The sequence below is a fragment of the Mesoplodon densirostris genome, chromosome 15 (genome assembly GCF_025265405.1).
Source record: "Mesoplodon densirostris isolate mMesDen1 chromosome 15, mMesDen1 primary haplotype, whole genome shotgun sequence".
Lineage (NCBI taxonomy): Eukaryota > Metazoa > Chordata > Mammalia > Artiodactyla > Ziphiidae > Mesoplodon > Mesoplodon densirostris.
This window is the reverse complement of record NC_082675.1, coordinates 6,548,836-6,567,881: the sequence shown is the minus strand read 5'-3', so window position 1 is coordinate 6,567,881 and position 19,046 is coordinate 6,548,836. Positions and strand designations below refer to the sequence as shown.

General features: G+C 45.3%; 2 protein-coding genes across 4 annotated transcripts in view; both read left to right on the top strand.

The window, feature by feature from the left end:
- Positions 1 to 219: 219 nt before the first annotated feature.
- Positions 220 to 9,642, top strand: TMED2 (transmembrane p24 trafficking protein 2). The gene is made up of 4 exons (XM_060119292.1): positions 220 to 508; positions 1,957 to 2,149; positions 4,971 to 5,078; positions 8,108 to 9,642. The coding sequence occupies exons 1-4, from the start codon at positions 329 to 331 to the stop codon at positions 8,230 to 8,232; spliced, it is 606 nt and encodes a 201-aa protein (XP_059975275.1). The 5' UTR covers positions 220 to 328; the 3' UTR covers positions 8,233 to 9,642.
- Positions 9,643 to 11,236: 1,594 nt separating this feature from the next.
- Positions 11,237 to 19,046, top strand: part of DDX55 (DEAD-box helicase 55) — a 17,955-nt gene continuing 10,145 nt past the window's right edge. For 2 of the 3 annotated variants that reach the window (XM_060118262.1, XM_060118266.1), the window contains exons 1-6: positions 11,237 to 11,376; positions 13,965 to 14,015; positions 14,109 to 14,195; positions 15,349 to 15,440; positions 15,520 to 15,582; positions 17,644 to 17,793. In XM_060118262.1, the coding sequence (XP_059974245.1) occupies positions 11,269 to 11,376; positions 13,965 to 14,015; positions 14,109 to 14,195; positions 15,349 to 15,440; positions 15,520 to 15,582; positions 17,644 to 17,793 (551 nt within the window). In that variant the 5' untranslated portion in view covers positions 11,237 to 11,268. The remainder of the gene's footprint in view (positions 11,377 to 13,964; positions 14,016 to 14,108; positions 14,196 to 15,348; positions 15,441 to 15,519; positions 15,583 to 17,643; positions 17,794 to 19,046) is intronic. The other variant, XM_060118265.1, reaches the window with a different exon arrangement.

Below are 19,046 nucleotides of genomic sequence, written 5' to 3'. Positions count from 1 at the left end.
TTGATACTACCGCTTTCTACTGTGCTCCACGGAAACTTAGGCTGTACGCGAACGGGAATAGGGATACGGACGATGGTTTCTGGTCCTTCGGAGCCACCGTCCAGGCTCGGGCTGCGCAGAGCCGCCTTGTCCCTCGGCGGCCGCCGTGCGTCCGTTACGTGGCAGCTACTGGCGCCCACCAATCCACGGCGCCCGCATCAGCCCCCTCGGGTGGCGCAGCCGGAAGGGGCGGAGCTGAGGTGGCGGCGGCTGAGACGACAGCGGTGGCAGCGGCGACGGCGGCTCTGGAGGCCGCAGTCCCGGTCCTGGCTTCGGCCCCAGCCCCACCATGGTGACGCTCGCTGAGCTGCTGGTGCTCCTGGCCGCCCTCCTGGCCACGGCCTCGGGCTACTTCGTCAGCATCGACGCGCATGCCGAGGAGTGCTTCTTCGAGCGGGTCACCTCGGGCACCAAAATGGGCCTCATCTTCGAGGTGGCCGAGGGCGGCTTCCTGGACATCGACGTGGAGGTGCGGGCGCGTTGCCCGTGGCCGAGGCGGGGTCGCGCGGCCGCTCGGGGGTTGTCGGCACCCGGGGCCCGCGGGGGGAGCGGGACACGGAGGCCGCTGTCCGAGTACTGGGAGGGGCCCGAGCCGCCACCCGGCGACCCCCTAACGGCCCCTTTGCCCGCGCCCGCCCGGATTCCGGGCTCCGCTCGGGATACGGAGCCGTTGTGTGGTTGCTTTGGATTCTCAGCTTGAACGGCGTGTTCCCCTTGAAACCTCTCGCCGAGCTTTGTCGACCAGGCGCCGCGTGTCAGCTCCGGGCCCGGGAGGCGCTTCACAGTCGCATTTAGCTGGTGGCGGGTCTCGATCCGGTCATCAGCCACTTCCTTTCATAGCGCAAATTAAAGTTGGGACGTGGCATGGAAACTTCTGAAAAAGTATATCGGAAGCTAGGGAGGAGTGCTAGGCAGACGTTCGCGTTGTGTTTGCCTTTATTTTTTCACCCGAGTTAACTCGTTCTTACACAAACCTCCGGATACCTCGTTTAGCCATCTCATAACTAGGAGAGTGGAGTTGGGTCATGCCGTTTAGAAGTGACTGCAGCGTGGTATCTGGAGAAAACGGAAAATTATTTTAAGAAACTAGCAGTCCCTAAAATTTCTCCTGTGTCTTTTTTTAAGTCCAGGAAATGACTCGCCTCTGACTTTTTTTTAGGAAACCAGGTGTAATTACTATTTAAATTCACCTGTTAGCGTGATTAATTGGGTCTAAGGATTTTCCATCTGACAGTGACCATCAGCTGAGCGGGACATAAATCGCACAAAACAAGTGCAGTCCAGAAATAAGGAGATGACGGAAGGAATGACTGTTAAAATTAGCTAAGATCTTAAGACATCAACTATTTCAGTCTGCAAGTTTTACAGGTGGCACGGGCTTCATAAGAGGATCCGACTTGTGCAAGGCCTAACAGTGGGGTAACACACTGGGGTGAGAACATGGGGCTCCCAATTTCCAACCTAGTCCTTTCCCTTAGGCCTTCAGGCATCTCAGATAAAGCAGATTCCTTTACCGTCAGATCAATCAGGAAAACCTAGACGTGTAGCTTGCTCAAAATTCTTAGTTTTAAAGAGATTTCTTCTTTTCTAGTTTTGATATTAACAGCTACATATTTGCCTGTTTGTTGGTGGTATTGGGCCGCTTGAAGACAAGTGTAAGGTGTGTTTCTGAGGGATTTACGTTTAAGTTGGACAAATAAGACAAATGTTGTCACGTAGACAAATGTAGAGTTGAAAGGTGTTCAGAGAGCCTTGTTCCTTAAATGGGAGAACTGCGGCCCAAAGAGGTTACTGTCAGTAACTGAAGTGGAGGCGACAGCAGGTTACATTTTCTTAGAGAATGTTCTGTTGCCAGCAGACATCACTTACGATTTTAAATCTTTTGAGCTATCTCACGCATTTCTCTCCTGCTTCCAGATTACAGGGCCTGATAATAAAGGAATTTATAAAGGAGACCGGGAGTCCAGTGGGAAATACACGTTTGCTGCTCACATGGATGGAACATACAAGTTTTGTTTTAGCAATAGGATGTCCACCATGACTCCAAAGATAGTGATGTTCACCATTGATATTGGGGAGGCCCCCAAAGGACAAGACATGGAAACAGAAGGTGAGATGAACATTCAGAAGATTGATATCCCATTCTAAGACTTAATAGTAATTCTGTACATTTTATCCACCTGAGTGGAGTGTTTGATTTTTTAGGTTCACTGACTGTATTTACGACCAAAAACCTTTTGTGAAATACACTTTTTATTTATCGAAATCTCCTAATTAACAAAAAGAAGTTATTGGAGGTTCATGTTTATATTTTACTTCTTTACAATTGCCATTTCAGGCAGCTTTTCTTAGTCACTTGTGCTCTTGTAAGCATGTAGGTTACATGTGTCTTAGGTTGTTTGTTCTGTTAATTTGCTTATTCTGGTATATACATTTTTAGTTGCTCATTTGTATACATGACTAGTTTAGCTAAACTTTTTGTATGTGTGTGTTTATATCTTACACTCTTCTTCAGGTGGTGGAGATACCTGGGATGGTATGTGGATTGATTTTTGACAGCATCCTGTCTTTCTGCCTATTTTTGTTGGCTACTATCTAATTTCTGCTTTCCTTCTTTCTAACCTCAGTTTGTTAGCATGAGAGTGTTTTTTCTCTTAGTTAAAAATAAAAACCTACAGCTAATTTAGAGTTTTAGAGTGGTTGTTTTTTGGTGGTTTGTATTTGGTTACAGGAGATACAGGTTAGGTCATTTGAAACTTGGTTAGATGTGAAATGCAGTTCTAGGAGCCATGTCTAGATGAGGTGACAAAAGCTTTGTCAGACGTATGTTGCAGTTGGATTAATTTTTATTCCTCAACTGACCAGCAGTGAACCCTAAATTGATTCTTCTGGATAAATTGCTTACCAGGAACCAGCACGTAAGGATTAAAAAAAATTTTTTTTTGGCACAGTACGTTTCAGGATTTTTGGAAGCTAGTAGTAGTAGTAGTAGTAGTAGTTTTAATAGTACTTCATAGTATTAATATGATACCATTTGCCCTAGATAGTGAGCACTTAGTATTTACATTAAAGAACGTGAACTGTTTTTAGGTGCTGAAATCTATAGAATTTAGAGAATCATACTACTAAGAAATTTCTGCGCTTGCTTTCCAGGGTGATTTGCAGTTCAGGACTTGGCTAATTCTCAAGGAGAATTAGGAGTTTTGAAGGGCTTTGACTTTGTTCATTTTCTGGAAATTAGTCCTTTCTAAATAGTCAGAAAATGTTGGCTGATGAATGTGAATACTCTTCTTAAATCTTTTAACACGATATTTAAAATTCTCACTTTTGCTTGTTAATATCAGTGAATGGCAGCTGTAAAACCAAGCTTTCCTCTAAAGCAGTGGTTCTCAGGTTGGGATGATTTTTGCCCCCCAGGGGACATTCGACAGTGTCTGGAAACATTTTTGATTCTCGTGGCTGGGTTGGGGCTTGTACAATGCATTGGACAGCTTCCCACCACGAAGAATTATGTGGTCCAGAATGTCCCCAGTGCTTCTCCTGAGAAACCCTGCTCTAAAGGTTCCACCTAGGGCATGGGCTTCTCACATGAAGCTAGTGAGGGATCATTTGTGATTCCAGCCCAACTACCTTAAAATGGTAGAGGCTCTTGGTTTCTCTTAAGAAATGTAGGATTATCTGTGGCAATTTGGAATTCAAGATGAGGCCCAATGTTGGGCAGTCCTGAAGAAACCCCTCTGATGCAGTCTTCCCTTGTGGTATATTTTTTTCATACCTGTTTGTTCATTGTCATAATACAGCATTACCTAGAAGCATACACTTATTTTTTAGAACTGTTAGTTTACCTTGCTAAAGAGAATACCTGCTTTTAAACCTTGTGTGGCTGAGAGCTTGTTTCTTCACTTGCAGTGCCTGCTGTTTCCCACTATAGTGAAATTATTGCTTTGACTGTAGTAGAAGAATGTTGAGTTGGTGTGGATTTTCCTCAGAACGTCTTCATGTTTTTCTCTGCTCAGCTTCATAAAGATTAAAAGTCAGTTTTGATACTACTCCTAAATTAACATTAGAGTTATATGATTTTTTAAGAGTAGATTTTGATTTAGTTTAAATATTGTTATTTATAGGATTATTATTAGGGGTCTGTTTATTTTATGTTTTGTGGCACCCCCTCCCCACCCCCCCGCCAGTCGTTTTTTTTCCTCCACTATGGTTAGCAGTGAGTTTAGTGAACTTCACTTAGGAATTCCTTGGAAGACATTTCTTAGGGTTGTAGTCCTTTAGTTAGTAAACATTGTATAGTATGTTTCCTACTCTGAAAAAGGTTCCTCTACTGGGAATGAACTTTAAAAAAGGCGTTGAGAATTAAATTGTCATCAGTGGTCCAAAATGATGGCTGAACCATTTCTTAAAAATAGCTTCTTTTGGGGCTTCCCTGGTGGCACAGTGGTTAAGAATGCACCTGCCAATGCAGGAGACACGGGTTTGAGCCCTGATCCGGGAAGATCCCACATGCCGCGGAGCAGCTAAGCCCGTACGCCACAGCTACTGAGCCTGTGCTGTAGAGCCCGTGAGCCACAACTACTGAGTCCGTGTGCCACGACTGCTGAGGCCCACGCACCTAGAGCCCGTGCTCCACAACAGGAGAGGCCACCACAGTGAGAAGCCCGTGCACCATAACGAAGAGTAGCCCCCGCTCGCCGCGACTAGAGAAAGCCCACGTGCAGCAACGAAGACCCAACGCAGCCAAAAATAAAATAAAATAAATAAATTTTAAAAAATTAAAAAAAAAATAGCTTCTTTGGTATGCCATCTCTGGAGGAATTTTTTTTGTTTGTTTTTTTTTTTTTTTTTTTTTTTTTTACTGCTTTATAAGTATTTTTCAGAAAGAGATTGCCAAGTATGTGCTAATCTGTTTTCAAATCCTTTTGTAGCTCACCAGAACAAGCTAGAAGAAATGATTAATGAGCTCGCAGTGGCAATGACAGCTGTAAAGCATGAACAGGAATACATGGAAGTTCGGGAGAGAATACACAGAGCAAGTACGTTAATGCTTTGTCTGGGGGCCGTGACTTGGTGATGGTGTATTACCCAAGGGCTTGCTTGTGTTTTCTTCATTTGGAAATTTTGCAAACATAAACATACTAAAATATTGACTTAAAAAAACATCTATGCAAAGATATTTTTTGAGTATACGTGTTTCTTTGTAGAGCTTTGTACTAGTTTATTATTGGAACATTCATTCTGAACCAAACCTTAAGAGTTAAAAAAAATGTATGGTCAGTTAGGGAGTAAGCTAATGGTTTTCGTAAAGCAGAAGGGAAAAACACTGTAAAATGGATATTGCATTGTTTTTTTTTTTAACTTTTAATTTTATATTGGAGTATAGCCGATTAACAAAGTTGTGATAGTGTCAGGTGCACAGCAAAGCGACTCAGCCATACATATACATGTATGCTTTCTCCCCCAGACTCCCCTCCCATCCAGGCTGCCATATAACATTGAACAGAGTTCCCTGTGGTATTGCATTGGTTTTAAATCACAATCTGAAACTTTTGTGCCAGTGTGGTAAATGTTATATGCTGAGGCTTAGCTGTTTTTCTAAAACCTAATGTTTAGTCTAGTTAAAATAGAAAGCATTAAAACATGAATAGAGGTACTCACCAGGTGAAGATCAGTTTGGGCTCCCAAGTTTGTAAACTGGGAACTGAGAATGTATTAGTCTTCAGAAACATTGATAATTGGAATCCCGTCTTAGGTTGCAAAAGCCTGTTTTAGCCCAGGATGTAGCATTAATTATGTTGCTTTTGCATTTAAAATTAAGAGGAGGTACCATATTGACCCACAGACCAGATGACCATACTTTAGATCCAGGTCCACACGCATTCAGTATCTTCATCCTCCAGGTTGTCCTTGGGGATAGACCTCACTGGAAGCAAGCTCGTCTGTAAATGCAAAGTGGCTTATGTCTGGAATCTTTGTTTTGAAGTTGGGGTAGGGAGTGGAGAGAAGAGCGACTCAAATAGATAAGAACAGGTTGAATTTCTTCAACATGTGATTTCTGTTCTTCCCACCCTCTTACATCTATTCTTGCTGCTGATGGAAAGGCCCCTTTAAGACCTAGAGCGCAGACTTCACCTCTCCTTGGGAGAGTAATGAGTAAATGTAACAGACTGGAGAAGTGCCTCTGTTCTCCCTTTTTTGGGATGGAATGGGGCCTGAGATGGACCAAGGCTTTTATGCACACTCTCTTGCCTCTTCCACCATGATTCCTTCTCCTTGCCTGCACTCTTGATCTCCTCACCCTCTGGAATCCCTGCCTTCTCTCCCTCACCTCTTGGTTATTTTGCTCCCAGCTGGGGGCCAGCCCATTCTGGGATGAGAAGGGCAGAACAAAGCGTGAGGACTCAGAGTTTTCAGGGCTTTGTAGTTTAACTAGTTCAGGCCAGGTGGCTTTAAGGAGATAGGTTCTTGGGAACACAGCAGCCAGAGGAAGCACCAATCTTCCAGTCTATGGGGACATCCAACCTTATTCTCTCGTCGTTAATTTGAATGGAGATACTCTTGTATTTGTTTCACAAACAAAATAGAATTTTAGACATTCAGTTTAGTTTCCCAAATCAGATAGTTCCCACAATGCTGTTTGTTATCTGTACATCTTCCTATAACACTGGCTTCTCAGAGGTGGCTATAATGAGACTTTTTTTACACTACAGTATTGTAATAGCACTGTGTTGCTTTTAGATCAGGCTAATGTGTGAATGGCATGAGAACAGCGTCTTATATACACACATTTTCCTAGATGGTTACTTTCCTATGTTAGTATGCTTCAGTGTGTTCTATTTAAGCTTAAAGATGCATTTTTCTATAAGTGAAGGGAGAGATAAATATTTCTTTTTATGTGGTTGCTTAATATTTTGAAGTATTTACTCAGCCATTCCCCTTTTAGACAAAAATTTTAAGATGCTAGTCATTCAGTTATGCTAGAAATTGGTCACTAAGTTTGCAGCAGAAATAAACTTCATGCCATGGAATTAGCACTAAAATGTAAGTGTTGGTGGTTTTTAGAGTTCTAGTTAATGTTCTTGGGCATGTGTCTGTTTTTACTCTGGAAAAAAACCCACTTTTTTGAATAACTACAAGTTATCTTTCTGGAAACATTTAATTGCTTTTCACTTCTTTTTGAGTGATCATCAGTCCAGTATTTATTGCAATTCTAGTTTATCTTTTTATAAATGGTATACATACATCTTTAAATACAACAATCAGTTATTCATCTATATTACTGTCTTGCTCATTATTACTGTTTTTAGTATTGGTCATTTGCAGAAAAATCAGAAACTACCCAGTGCTTTTAAAAAGTTAAGGAATTTGATCAGGAAATTGAAAGAATATGATATAAATTGAGTGGAATAAGTTAATATAGTCACTGCTGTTCCTTTGATGATCAAATTCTTAGCTTAAAAATGGGGTAAATCATGAGACTAGTTCAAGTTTGTCTAGTAGTAGCTGCCAGTATTGGTCCATGAAACTGAGAAACCTCACCATCTAGAACAGATGCTAAGTACTGTACATAGTGCTCAGTAAATATTTATTGGATAAATGTTTAAAGAGAAAGACTCTTAGACTGACACATTTTGACTTGGGAGGTAGTGATTTTTGGTTAACTCTGTGATCTTGAAATAATCTGTTGATTTTTTTTTAAGTCAATTTTCTGATTCAGCAGAAAGGATTGTAACGCAGGGACTTTCTTAATGTGTTGGACTGGGTTTTAACCCTAGGCTGTGACCTTTCGCAGGTCACTTTTCCTCTCTTTTCTCATGCATAATCAGATTGGGCTTGACTGAACTCCATGAATCTTTAAGGTCTCATCTAAATCTAAAGTTCTCTGCTTCTAAGTACGTTAAGTTGCTTGGGGACAAAAGACAGAGGTATTTAGAGTACTGTGCATGTTGTGTGAAGTATGACTCTCACATGGAATTAAGAATAGGGGATAATTTATGATGCCTATGCTGTTTCTTTTTTTTTCTTTCTTTCTTTTTGTTAAATTTTGTTTGTTTGTCCTCAACAGTTAATGACAACACAAACAGCAGAGTGGTCCTTTGGTCCTTCTTTGAAGCTCTTGTTCTAGTTGCCATGACATTGGGACAGATCTACTACCTGAAGAGATTTTTTGAAGTCCGGAGGGTTGTTTAAAAAGCCTTTTCCTGATGATCTGAAGCTCATAATTCACTGTTTACCAAACATCTTGGTCATAATAATGTCATTAGTTTCTACGTTTTTATTTTCTAAACTGTACATTCACAGCTTCTGTTTCTTTGTGATTAATAGATATTGGGGGAAAACACTTTTTTAGGAAAGTTATAGTGAAAATTTGACATGTGATTGGCATGATTTCATATTTCAGTTCTTTCTCCATATACAGGTCCTTCCAGAACTCACACACTGTAAGTGGAACATAGGTGTATAGTCCTTATTATATCTTCTTTCCTTTTGTTTTCATAGTAAAATGCAGTTTGTTCAGGATAGTACTTTACTGATAGTACTTTACTAAAAATGACTGCATTCTTGGGATCCCTTATCCTGCAGTTCACGTCATTAAAGGTTCATTTTGTTGTTGAGTCCTTATCAGAAACAACAGTCTGAATCTTGACATTTTCTATCCAGCCTAATGGCAGAGCTCTGTGACTAGAGGATGCTACCAGGTTGGTACTTTTATACTTTGTCTGTCTTGTTTTTGCTTTAAAGATAAGACTTAAACCAACAACCTTTTTCCCCTTTAAAGTTTTACTTTGAACCTTAGAACTCAATCACCTCCACTTAAAATTGTTGACACAAGCAGCTAATAACCATTTTTTGGTTTCTGCCTAACCTTGTAAGAAGTCTCTATTAGCCAATTCTCTGGGTGTTGCAGTGAATGGTGGTTCTTTTTCTTTCTATGCTGGCACATCCACTTTCTCTACTCTCGGCACGGAGGAGGTATGCATTCACATAATTGGAAAAATCTGGATTTCTGAAGCCAAAGGGTTAAAAGCCTCTTGGATTTCTTTGCAGTGATATACAGCCACTATTTTATTTTTGATCAGTGGCATTTTGGCCACTGTTTAATTAGTGTACTGAGCATTACTGTCAGTACTAGGGTATTTGTTTTTGTTTTTCTTGGGTCTTTCTTTTTTTGGCACATGTGAATTTTGTATAAAACGAAATGACTTTCTCTTGGCCTCTGATGATGGGTTTAAAATTAAAGGAGCATCTAGTTTTGGTGTGGGGATGGTCCAGGATTATGTTGTGACTGATGTATATTGATTACTTGTACATTTGTTTTGGATCTTTGCAAGGGGAAAACTACAAGTAACGAGTTTTATATAATTAATTTAAATTTGTTACAGGTTTTCATGTTCAGGATAAACAATTTTTCAACCTTGGGTGAAAATACTTGCAACAGTTTAAGGTGACTGTGTTTTACCTTAGGACAACTGTTGCATGCCAATTTGTGTGTGCGTGTGTGAAAACACTTCAAAATTGAGTTAAAAGATGTAAATTTAAAATTAGTTGTGTATCTAATCTGCCCCAGGTCCAGTAAATAAACAGTTCTTTTTAAAAACAGTCTTGGTATTCTGTGTTTTATATATTAACGATTAATTCACATTTGTTAAATACCAACTTGCTAATCATATTTGAAATGAGACATGTCATGTTTTCTGAGTAATGATGCCTGTTATAAATATCTGTTACTTTTTATGTCTGTAAACTTGAGGATAGTAAATGGGAACCCAGTTTTAGGTTTCCCTGTGTGATTCCTTTGATGGGTCAGTGTTATTAACATCTTAAGTATTTTTTTCACTGGAAAAAAAGTTTTGAGTTATTTTCACTCAACCACCTGGTTTGTGGATGTGGGAAATAGCTTTAAAAGGGATCAAATGATTTGCCCAAGGCTCCCAGATGAAGAGTGATTGATGGGACCAGAATCTAGATCTCTGCCTTTAGAAATGGTTCCTCTTCCTCTATTACACTAAGGGCCTGCTAGTAATAAAAGAAACTATGGTTTATCCAGCACTGTGTAATGTCCTGGCCGGACGCTAAGCGCTTTACATGGTCTGCCTCATTTATTTCTCAAAACATCCATTACCTGGGTGCTATTATAATCCTCATTATGGAAATAAGCAGGCTTGGAAAGGGTCCCCAGATCAGAAAATTAGTAAGTAGACCCCAAAATGAAAATGCGGCTATGCTCTTTCCTTCTGTCTTTGCTTTCAGACCTGTTTGGAAGTCCTATTTTATAAAACAGTTGTCAAAGGCGTTTTGAGGATGTGATGATGGCATTAAAGTGAAAATGTTGCCTTAGGCTTTACTCTTTCACTTTCTAGTTTGAGATGACTGGAGTTTGCATAAGTACTGTCCCCATTTATTCATTCCTAAAATATTTGGGTCACTGCTGTGTGTAACCAGTTGTAGGCACTGAGATAAATAGAACAGAAAAATTCCCATTATCCTAGGATTTACCTTTCAGAAATTATATGGCATATTAATGATAAATGATATGGAGGAAAAATAAAGCAGGCTAAGTGGATTAGGAAGCCACCACTGTAATGATATTTGAAAAGTCCTGATGGATGTAAGGGAGCAAGCCAAGCTAAAGGTATGGGCCCAGTTCATAATAGCTGGTCAGTAAAAGCTTGCTGAATGAATGTACACGTGCACGAGTCAATCCAGTGGTGAACACAGGAATACGCTGCAGTGTTTCTGTTTAGGTCTCTGACCTCACTTCCTCGGAAGTAAACCAACATTTATTGTGTAGTAGGCAGTGGATCCCCACCATCACCCTGTTTTGCATATTTGGGGCTCCCGGGCTGGGGTACATTAATGTCAACTCCCTCCAGACCCACTGTCCTTTGGCCAGGACGCGGTGCTGTGCGGCAGCCACCTGCCTCCGACTGGCAGGGAAAGTGTGAGAGCCGGGGCAAAATCCCTCCCGCCCAAATGCCTGCTCGATGTGGAAAGGCGCTCCGAGCCCAGGTGGCTGCGCTGGACGAATGGCACCATGGCCGGGCCCCCGCGGCAGGCTTTCATCCGCCAGCTGTCGGCTTTCCACTCTCCTGCGGCGGGGGCGCCTTTCCCCGCCCTCCGGAACTTTGCGACTGGAGCACGGTTCCGGGCGGGGCCTGTTGGCGAGCGGAAGCGGAAGTGCGCCAGGGAGGCGTCGTAGTGGTAGCTGCGGTGGCGGAGCTAGCCATGGAGCACGTGACGGAGGGTTCCTGGGAGTCGCTCCCGGTGCCGCTGCACCCGCGGGTGCTGGGTGTCCTGCGGGAGCTGGGTTTCCCGTACATGACGCCGGTGCAGGTACCCGGGGCCGGGGAGGTGGGCCCTCGGTGCGCAGGGGGCAGGTGGGGAAGGGGAGGCTCAGGGCGGGCCCGGCACCCGCTTAATTGGACGCGGCCGGTAGGTGTTAGGACTCGCATCCTGGAGTTTTCACCCCTCCGGCTGGGACCTTTGCCACGTCTTTCTGCTGCGCCGACTCGGGTGATGCCAAGCTGGTTAACGATCGCCAGGCAGAGGCGGCAGGCGGCGGCGCACCTGTGCCAGGGTGTTCATCGCCCCCCCACCCCGCCCTTAGGTGCTGGGACCCAAGTGCCTCGTTCGTATTCTCCCCCTACCCCCTCTAGCTGTGAGACCTTGGGCAAATGACTTAATCTCTCTGTGTATCATTTCCTTTCTCTGTGAAATGACGAAAATAGTATTACCAGAGGGTTGTTGTGGAGATTACCTAAGACAATTGTGGGCACATCATGGGCGCTCAGTAAATGTTACCTGCTGTCGTTGTTATTTTTACTTGGGCTAAGTGAAGTGTCCTGGTCCAGTTTATTCATTTATTCAAGAAATTTCTTGAGGACAAACTACGTATTGGGTATTTTTTCTAGGTTCCAGGGATTTTGCAGTGTTGGTCCCCGCTCATGGGCCTTGTTTACTAATGCAGGAGAGAGAGAAAGGGGTAAAGGAATAAGGTAATTTCAGCTGGTGATAAGTGTTGTGGAGGAGACAGTGACAAGTAGGTACAGGATAGGAGATAAGATAGGGGAGGCCTCTCGGAGGAGGTGTCGTTAAACTGCTACCTGAATGAGAAGGACCTGGCTGTGGGGTGATTGGGGGCATGATATTCCAGCAAAGAGAAATGCCCGTGCAAATGCCGAGGCTGGAAATGAGCTTGGAGGAACAGAAAGAAGGCCTCTGTGGCTGGAGCAGCATGAGTAGTGTAAGAGGTGAGCAAACCGGGTGCCGGATCGTGCAGGGTCTTCCTTGTAGGAGCTTGTATTTTGTTCTAAATGCAGCGGGAAGCTGTCTTCCATGGGAAACTGTGCAGAAAGGGAAGGGACGTGACTGCGGTGTAGAGAAAAGACTTTAGAGGAACAAGAGGAGAAGTGAGGCGGTCCATTAGGAGGCCACTGTCAAGTTAGAGGTGCTGGTGGCGTGGAGTAGAGAGGACGCAGTGGATATTGAAAAGTCAGTGTTGGGGTAGCTTTAGGGCTCCTGAGGGGCCAGATGTGGGGTTCATGAAGGAGGAATCTACAGGGACCCTGAGGTTTTTGTCCTTAGCAGCCGGGTGGAGGTCTCATTTATTGAGATGAGGAAGGCTGGGAAGGATAACAGGCTTCAGAGGGAAGATCAAGAGGATTCTGTTTTGAAATGTTAAGTTGGGATGTCCATAGGCTCCTCAGGAAAGATGTGGAGGAAGCAGGCAGTGCTCTGTGCTATGCCTCGGGACTGTGGTGCAGACAAGACCCAGGGTCTGCCATTGGAGTCGATGGTCTAGGTGCTGTCCACTATGGTAGTCACTCACAGGTTGAACACTTGAAACATGGTGAGTCCATATTGAGATGTGCTCTAAGTGTAAAATGTACAATGGATTTTGAGGACTTGGTGTGAAAAATGAATGAAAAATCTCATTCTTTTTTTAAAAAATAAATTTATTTTATTTTTGGCTGTGTTGAGTCTTCTTTGCTGCGCCTGGGCTTTCTCTAGTTGTGGCGAGCAGGGGCTACTCTTCGTTGCGGTGCGCAGGCTTCTCATTGCGGTGGCTTCACTTGTTGCAGAGCACGGGCTCTAGGCGCGTGGGCTTCTGTAGTTGTGGCACATGGGCTTCAGTAGTTGTGTCATGCGGGCTCTAGAGTGCAAGCTCAGTAGTTGTGGCGCATGGGCTTAGTTGCTCCGCGGCATGTGGGATCTTCCCGGAGCAGGGCTCGAACCCATGTCCCCTGCATTGGCAGGCGGATTCTTAACCACTGTGCCACCAGGGAAGCCCCCCCACCCTGTTTGACAACCCCAAATGTCTTCAGACATTGCCAAATGTTCCCTGTGGGCACAGAAATCACCCAGGCTGAGACTTACTTGTGTTGAAGCAGTTAGAAAAGTGCTACACGTGCTGCAGTGGGTGAGCTCAGGCTCTGGGGACCAGGAGTGGAATGTGGTCCTGGAGGGGGCGACCCTGAAGCCAAGACCTGAGTCTGCTTCAGGTTCAGCTGCTCGTTGCTGCAACCAAAGGGCCAGGCCTCTTGTAACCCTATGGGTTTTCTGCGGTGTTTATCATTAGAGGGCCTATTTAAATCGTTGTTTTCTGATGCTACAGCTGGAAGGAACACAGTGTCTTCAAACCCTTCCTGGTCCAGAGAGGAAGAGTAGGCGAGGCAGGGCTAGAACTCAGGACCCCCCAATCCCAGCTTGGCTCACTTCCCCTCCATGCCGTCTGTGTAGACACCGCTGCTGTATTACCTGTGAGCTGACCCCACGGGGGCCCCTGGTGGTGACTGTAATCGGAGTCCACTTTGTGGTGGGGTCCAGTGTGCCCAAGGCCAGCCTTGTGTTCCGTGGGCTTTGGGCCTCATCGGCGGAGCCACGGCATCCCCTAACCAGTGCTGTGCCATCTCTCTTTCCAGTCTGCAACCATCCCTCTGTTCATGAAAAACAAAGATGTTGCCGCAGAAGCGGTGAGTACCTTGTGTGAATGCAGCTTGTCTTCCTGTTTTCCTTCCAAAATGAACTGTGAGGAAAAGCAAACGGAAACTTTCTGCCCTTTGCAGGTCACAGGTAGTGGCAAAACACTCGCTTTCATCATCCCCATCCTGGAAATTCTCCTGAGAAGGGAAGAGAAGTTAAAGAAGAGTCAGGTGAGGATAGCTAGATGGTTTATTTTCACTTAGTCATCAGGGAGTTCACAGTTGAAGAAGAAGCTGGTCAAAAGCTTGAAAAAATAAGAAGGAAAAAGTACAGTCTGTCCTCATTACTTGCAGGTTCTGTGTTTACGAATGTGCCTACTTACTGCTTAACATTTGTAGCTCCCTAAAGCAGCACTCAGTGTGCTTTCGTGCTCATGCATGCACTTGTACGGGGCAGCGACAAATGGGAGTCGTCTTATGGCACTTTCCCAGCTGAGTCTGATCAGGGCGATACTGCCTTCTCGTTCCAGCTCTCAGGTTGTAAGCAGGTGTCCTTTTCCTGGTCAACTTACTGCTGTGATTTTTTTTTTTTTTGGTGATTTCACTGTTTAAAATGACCCCCAAACATAGTGCCGAAGCGCTTTCGAGTGTTCCTGAGTGCAGAGAGGCTGTGATGTGCCTTACGGAGAAAATACATGTTACATAAGCTTCTTTTGACAGTGCTGTTGGCTATGAGTTCACTGTTAATGAATCAACAGTATATATTAAATGAGGTGTCTTTATTTAATAATTTAGTTGAAGTATAGATGACTTACAAAATAAGGTATCTTTAAACAGAAATATATGTAAAACAAGCTTATGTATTGATAGGTCGACACAAATGTGGCCAGAGGCTTGCAGGAACCTAACCCCATTTCCCCAGGAGCAATGATGCAGTGTTCACTAACAGCATCTGTGGCCGCTTTGTAGAACAGAATGAGGACTGACTGTAATTCAAACTGCAGTTGACTTTTGAACAACATAGGTTTGAACGGTGCAGGTCCACTTAAATGAGGGTTTCTTTCAGTAGTGAATAACTATAGGTCTACACCAGCCGAGGTTGGTTTAATCCCTAGATGCGGAATTGGGACATGGAGGAACCAAACCGGTTACATGGAGAGCCAGCTGTAAATGATTTGCGGATTTTCGAGGTTCACATCCCTAACCCCCACATCACTCAAGGGTCAGCCCTTGATGTGTACCGCGACCGGGCACTGCTGAAAAAGCCCAGGAAGTGCTGTTTCTCTGGGAACCTTCGTCCATTAGGTGGAGGGTGCGTCTCGTGTGAGTTCAGCTCTGCAGGCCCTGGGCTCTGCTAATCATGTGCCTTCCCCCGCATGGGCAGGTTGGCGCCATAATCATCACACCCACGCGAGAGCTGGCTGTTCAGATAGATGAGGTCCTGTCGCGTTTCACGAAGCCCTTCCCACAGTTCAGGTAAATGGGAGGCAGGGTCCCTGTCAGCCATGGGCTGTGATTTTGCCTGACCTGCTCAAAGACACTTTTCTTGTTTTAGCCAGATCCTCTGGATCGGAGGCAGGAATCCTGGAGAGGATGTTGCGAGGTTTAAGGAACACGGGTAAGTTGCCTTGCTCGCTCTTGGCGTTGAACCCAAGAGGAATCGACACGTGATCTAGGCTTAACCGGAAACCCCCCACTTCAGAAGCCCCCTCCCCACAAAAAGTTCTTTCTTCAGGCCAACCTCCCATTTTGCTCACGGGCTCGTGATCTCGTCCCCCCCGTGGTGGTCCCTGACCTCGCCCCGAGCCCCAGACACACAGATGACCCACCTGTCTGCTTGGCATCTCCCCAGGCATCTCACAGCTGTTGCAAACGCGTCTACAACAGGAGCTTGGAATTTTCATCCCCAGACTTGCACCTCGTCTGGAGCTTCCTGTTCATCTGCCCCCGTTGCTTCTCCTGAAGTCAGGGGCCCAGCCTCCGCTCGTCCCGGCCCCTCCACTCCCCCTCACAGCCAGCTGGCACCACATCCTCTGCACTTTCTCTCTAGAGCGCATCTCTAACTGTCAACCTTCCCATCGCCACCTCTCCTACTCATTTCCCCCCTGGACGCCTGCAGTGGCTTCTCTGTCTCTCTCCTGTGTGTGTCTACCGTTGCCCCCGATAGTAGCAAACAGAATGCCAGTCGCGTCGTGTCACTCACTGAAAGCTCCTCAGTGGCTCCTGCTGGCCCTTGGGGTAGATCCTAGTGTTTGCCTAGGGCCTGTGAACCACCGCTGCCCCCTTCACAGCCCGCCCCGCTGCCACAGTGGGCTGGCTTTCTGCTGGGTACTGCACGTGCCGGGCTCTTCCGTGTCTCCAGGAGGCTTGGGAAGGTCGGGGTGGTGTCTGTCGGCAGCATTTTACCTTCAGAGCCTAGCGAGGCACTGAGCACACGGCTGGTGTTTAACAAACATTCGGAATGCGGGTTTGAATACGCGATGGGCATCACTCCTTGGCGTTTTATTGTCCCGTGATGAACAAGGTTTGTAATGAGCAGCAATAGAATTTGTGCCCAGTTTGTCAGTGAATCTTAGTAAAGAAAATTATTTTTCTTGAGCGCTTGCTGTGTCCAGCTACAATGGGAGATACTTTGCAGCAGGGGTCACAGACTCGAGTTGCCACAGGGCTCAGAGGATAATATAAATGTGTGAAGGGGGGGGTGGGGAGTGGGAGGGACTGGCTAGTTCACACCTGAGTACTCACCTCCTGCTGATCGCTGCCCACAGAACTCTGGGCTCAGTTCTCCAGGTTTTGAATGTTTTAAAAAGAATATGGAATTCCAGATTTTTGTGTGTTATCTCCAGATTTTTTTTTTTTTTTTTTTGTGGTACGCGGGCCTCTCACTGCCGCGGCCTCTCCCGTTGTGGAGCACAGGCTCCGGACGCACAGGCTCAGCGGCCACGGCTCACGGGCCCAGCTGCTCCGCGGCATGTGGGATCTTCCCACACCGGGGCATGAACCCGTGTCCCCTGCATCGGCAGGCGGACTCTCAACCACTGCGCCACCAGGGAAGCCCGATCTCCAGATTTTTTTAACTGTTGGCATGTAATTCACATTTAAAAAAACAACAACAACAGAACTTTCCTGCAGGTCACCCAGTCTGTGGGGGCCACGTTTGGCTTTCAGTCTGCCCGTTTGTGATCTTTACATAAAATTATCTCTAGTTCTGTTCACATTCTCATTTTATAGATGAGTGACCTGGGACCTAAAGTGGTTGAGTAAAGTCAGGGGGTCAGCAAACCCTTTCTGTAAAGGACCAGATGGTAATTATTTTAGCTTTGTCGATCACACAGTCTGTGTCATAACAGCTCACCTCTGCTGTTATCGTGTGAAAGCCGCCAGAGGCAACCCATGAATGAAGGAGGATGTGTAATTACGTGCCAATAAAATGTCACGAAAACAGCGGAGTCCAGATGTGACCTAAGAGCCGGTTTGCTGAGCCCTGCCCTCGATCTCAGCCTGGAACCCAGACCTGTCCCCTCACGGTGCAGCCTTCTCTTCCCACTGTGGTGGTCTCCCTTCTCTTCGCTGGCATTTTAGATGACTTTTGCTGGGGGGTATACAAAACTTGGTGTTTGGAATCACAGAGGTCCCCGAGATCCAGCGAGTGCGGTAAATGTTAACTTTGTTTTCATAGTGGGAACATCATTGTGGCAACCCCAGGCCGCCTGGAGGACATGTTCCGAAGGAAGGCAGAGGGACTGGATCTGGCCAGCTGCGTGAGGTCCCTGGAGGTCCTGGTGTTGGATGAAGCGGACAGGCTTCTGGATATGGGGTTTGAGGCGAGGTACTGGAGTTTGGACTTCATGGGCTTCGGGTGACACAGGATGAAAGGGAGCTCAAGATGGAATTCCTTTATTACTCCATGACTGTCTCTATTAGCCATGTGTGAATTTCTTTTTTTTAAAAATAAATTTATTTATTTTATTTTTTGGGTGTGTTGGGTCTTCGTTGCTGCATGCTGGCTTTCTCTAGTTGTGGTGAGCGGGGGCTAGTGTTCATAGGGTACACGGGCTTCTCATTGCGGTGGCTTCTCTCGTTGCGGAGCACGGGCTCTAGGTGCGTGGGCTTCAGTAGCTGTGGCATGCGGGCTCAGTAGTTGTGGCACGTGGGCACAGTAATTGTGGCATGCAGGCTCAGTAGTTGTGGCTCATGGGCTCTAGAGTGCAGGCTCAGTAGTTGTGGCGCATGGGCTTAGTTGTTCCACGGCACATGGGATCTTCCCGGACCAGGGCTTGAACCCGCGTCCCCTGCACTGGCAGGTGGGTTCTGTTGATTGATTGATTGATTGATTGCTACTTTCGGTCTTCGTTGCTGCGCGCGGGCTTTCTCTAGTTGCGGCGAGCGGGGGCTACTCTTCGTTGCGGTGCGTGGGCTTCTCATTTCGGTGGCTTCTCTTGTTGTGGAGCATGGGCTGTAGACACATGGGCTTCAGTAGTTGTGGCACGCGGGCTCCGTAGTTGCGGTTCGCAGGCCCTAGAGTGCAGGCTCAGTAGTTGTGGCGCGTAGGCTTAGTTGCCCCACGGCATGTGGGATCTTGCCAGACCAGGGTTCGAACCCATGTCCCCTGCATTGGCAGGTGGATTATTAACCACTGCGCCACCAGGGAAGTCCCCACATGTGAATTTCAAATCATTAAGTTGTTTAATCCTTCAGATTCTACCACACAATTTAAATTCCATTTCTTACGTCTTTGATGTTCTTAAGATGTGTTTTCCTTCATGGCTTCTTTAAAAATTTCTGTGAATTTTAAAAAACTAAGTAGCTTTATTGGGATATAATTCATATGTTACACAGTTCACCCATGTAAAGTGTACAGTTTCATGGTTTTTAGTCTCAAAAAGTTTTGTCTTAATTTCACTCTTTTAATTGCCCTCCATTGTAAAAGTAAAATTATATGCTTACATTGAAGAAACCTTGGGAAAATGAGAGTATAAAGAAGAAATGAAGATCGCCCATAATCTCACCTCCCAGTAGTAGCTACTGTAAATACTGTGAGGGTTTTCAGTCTTTTACAGTAACCTGTTGAGTATCATAAAA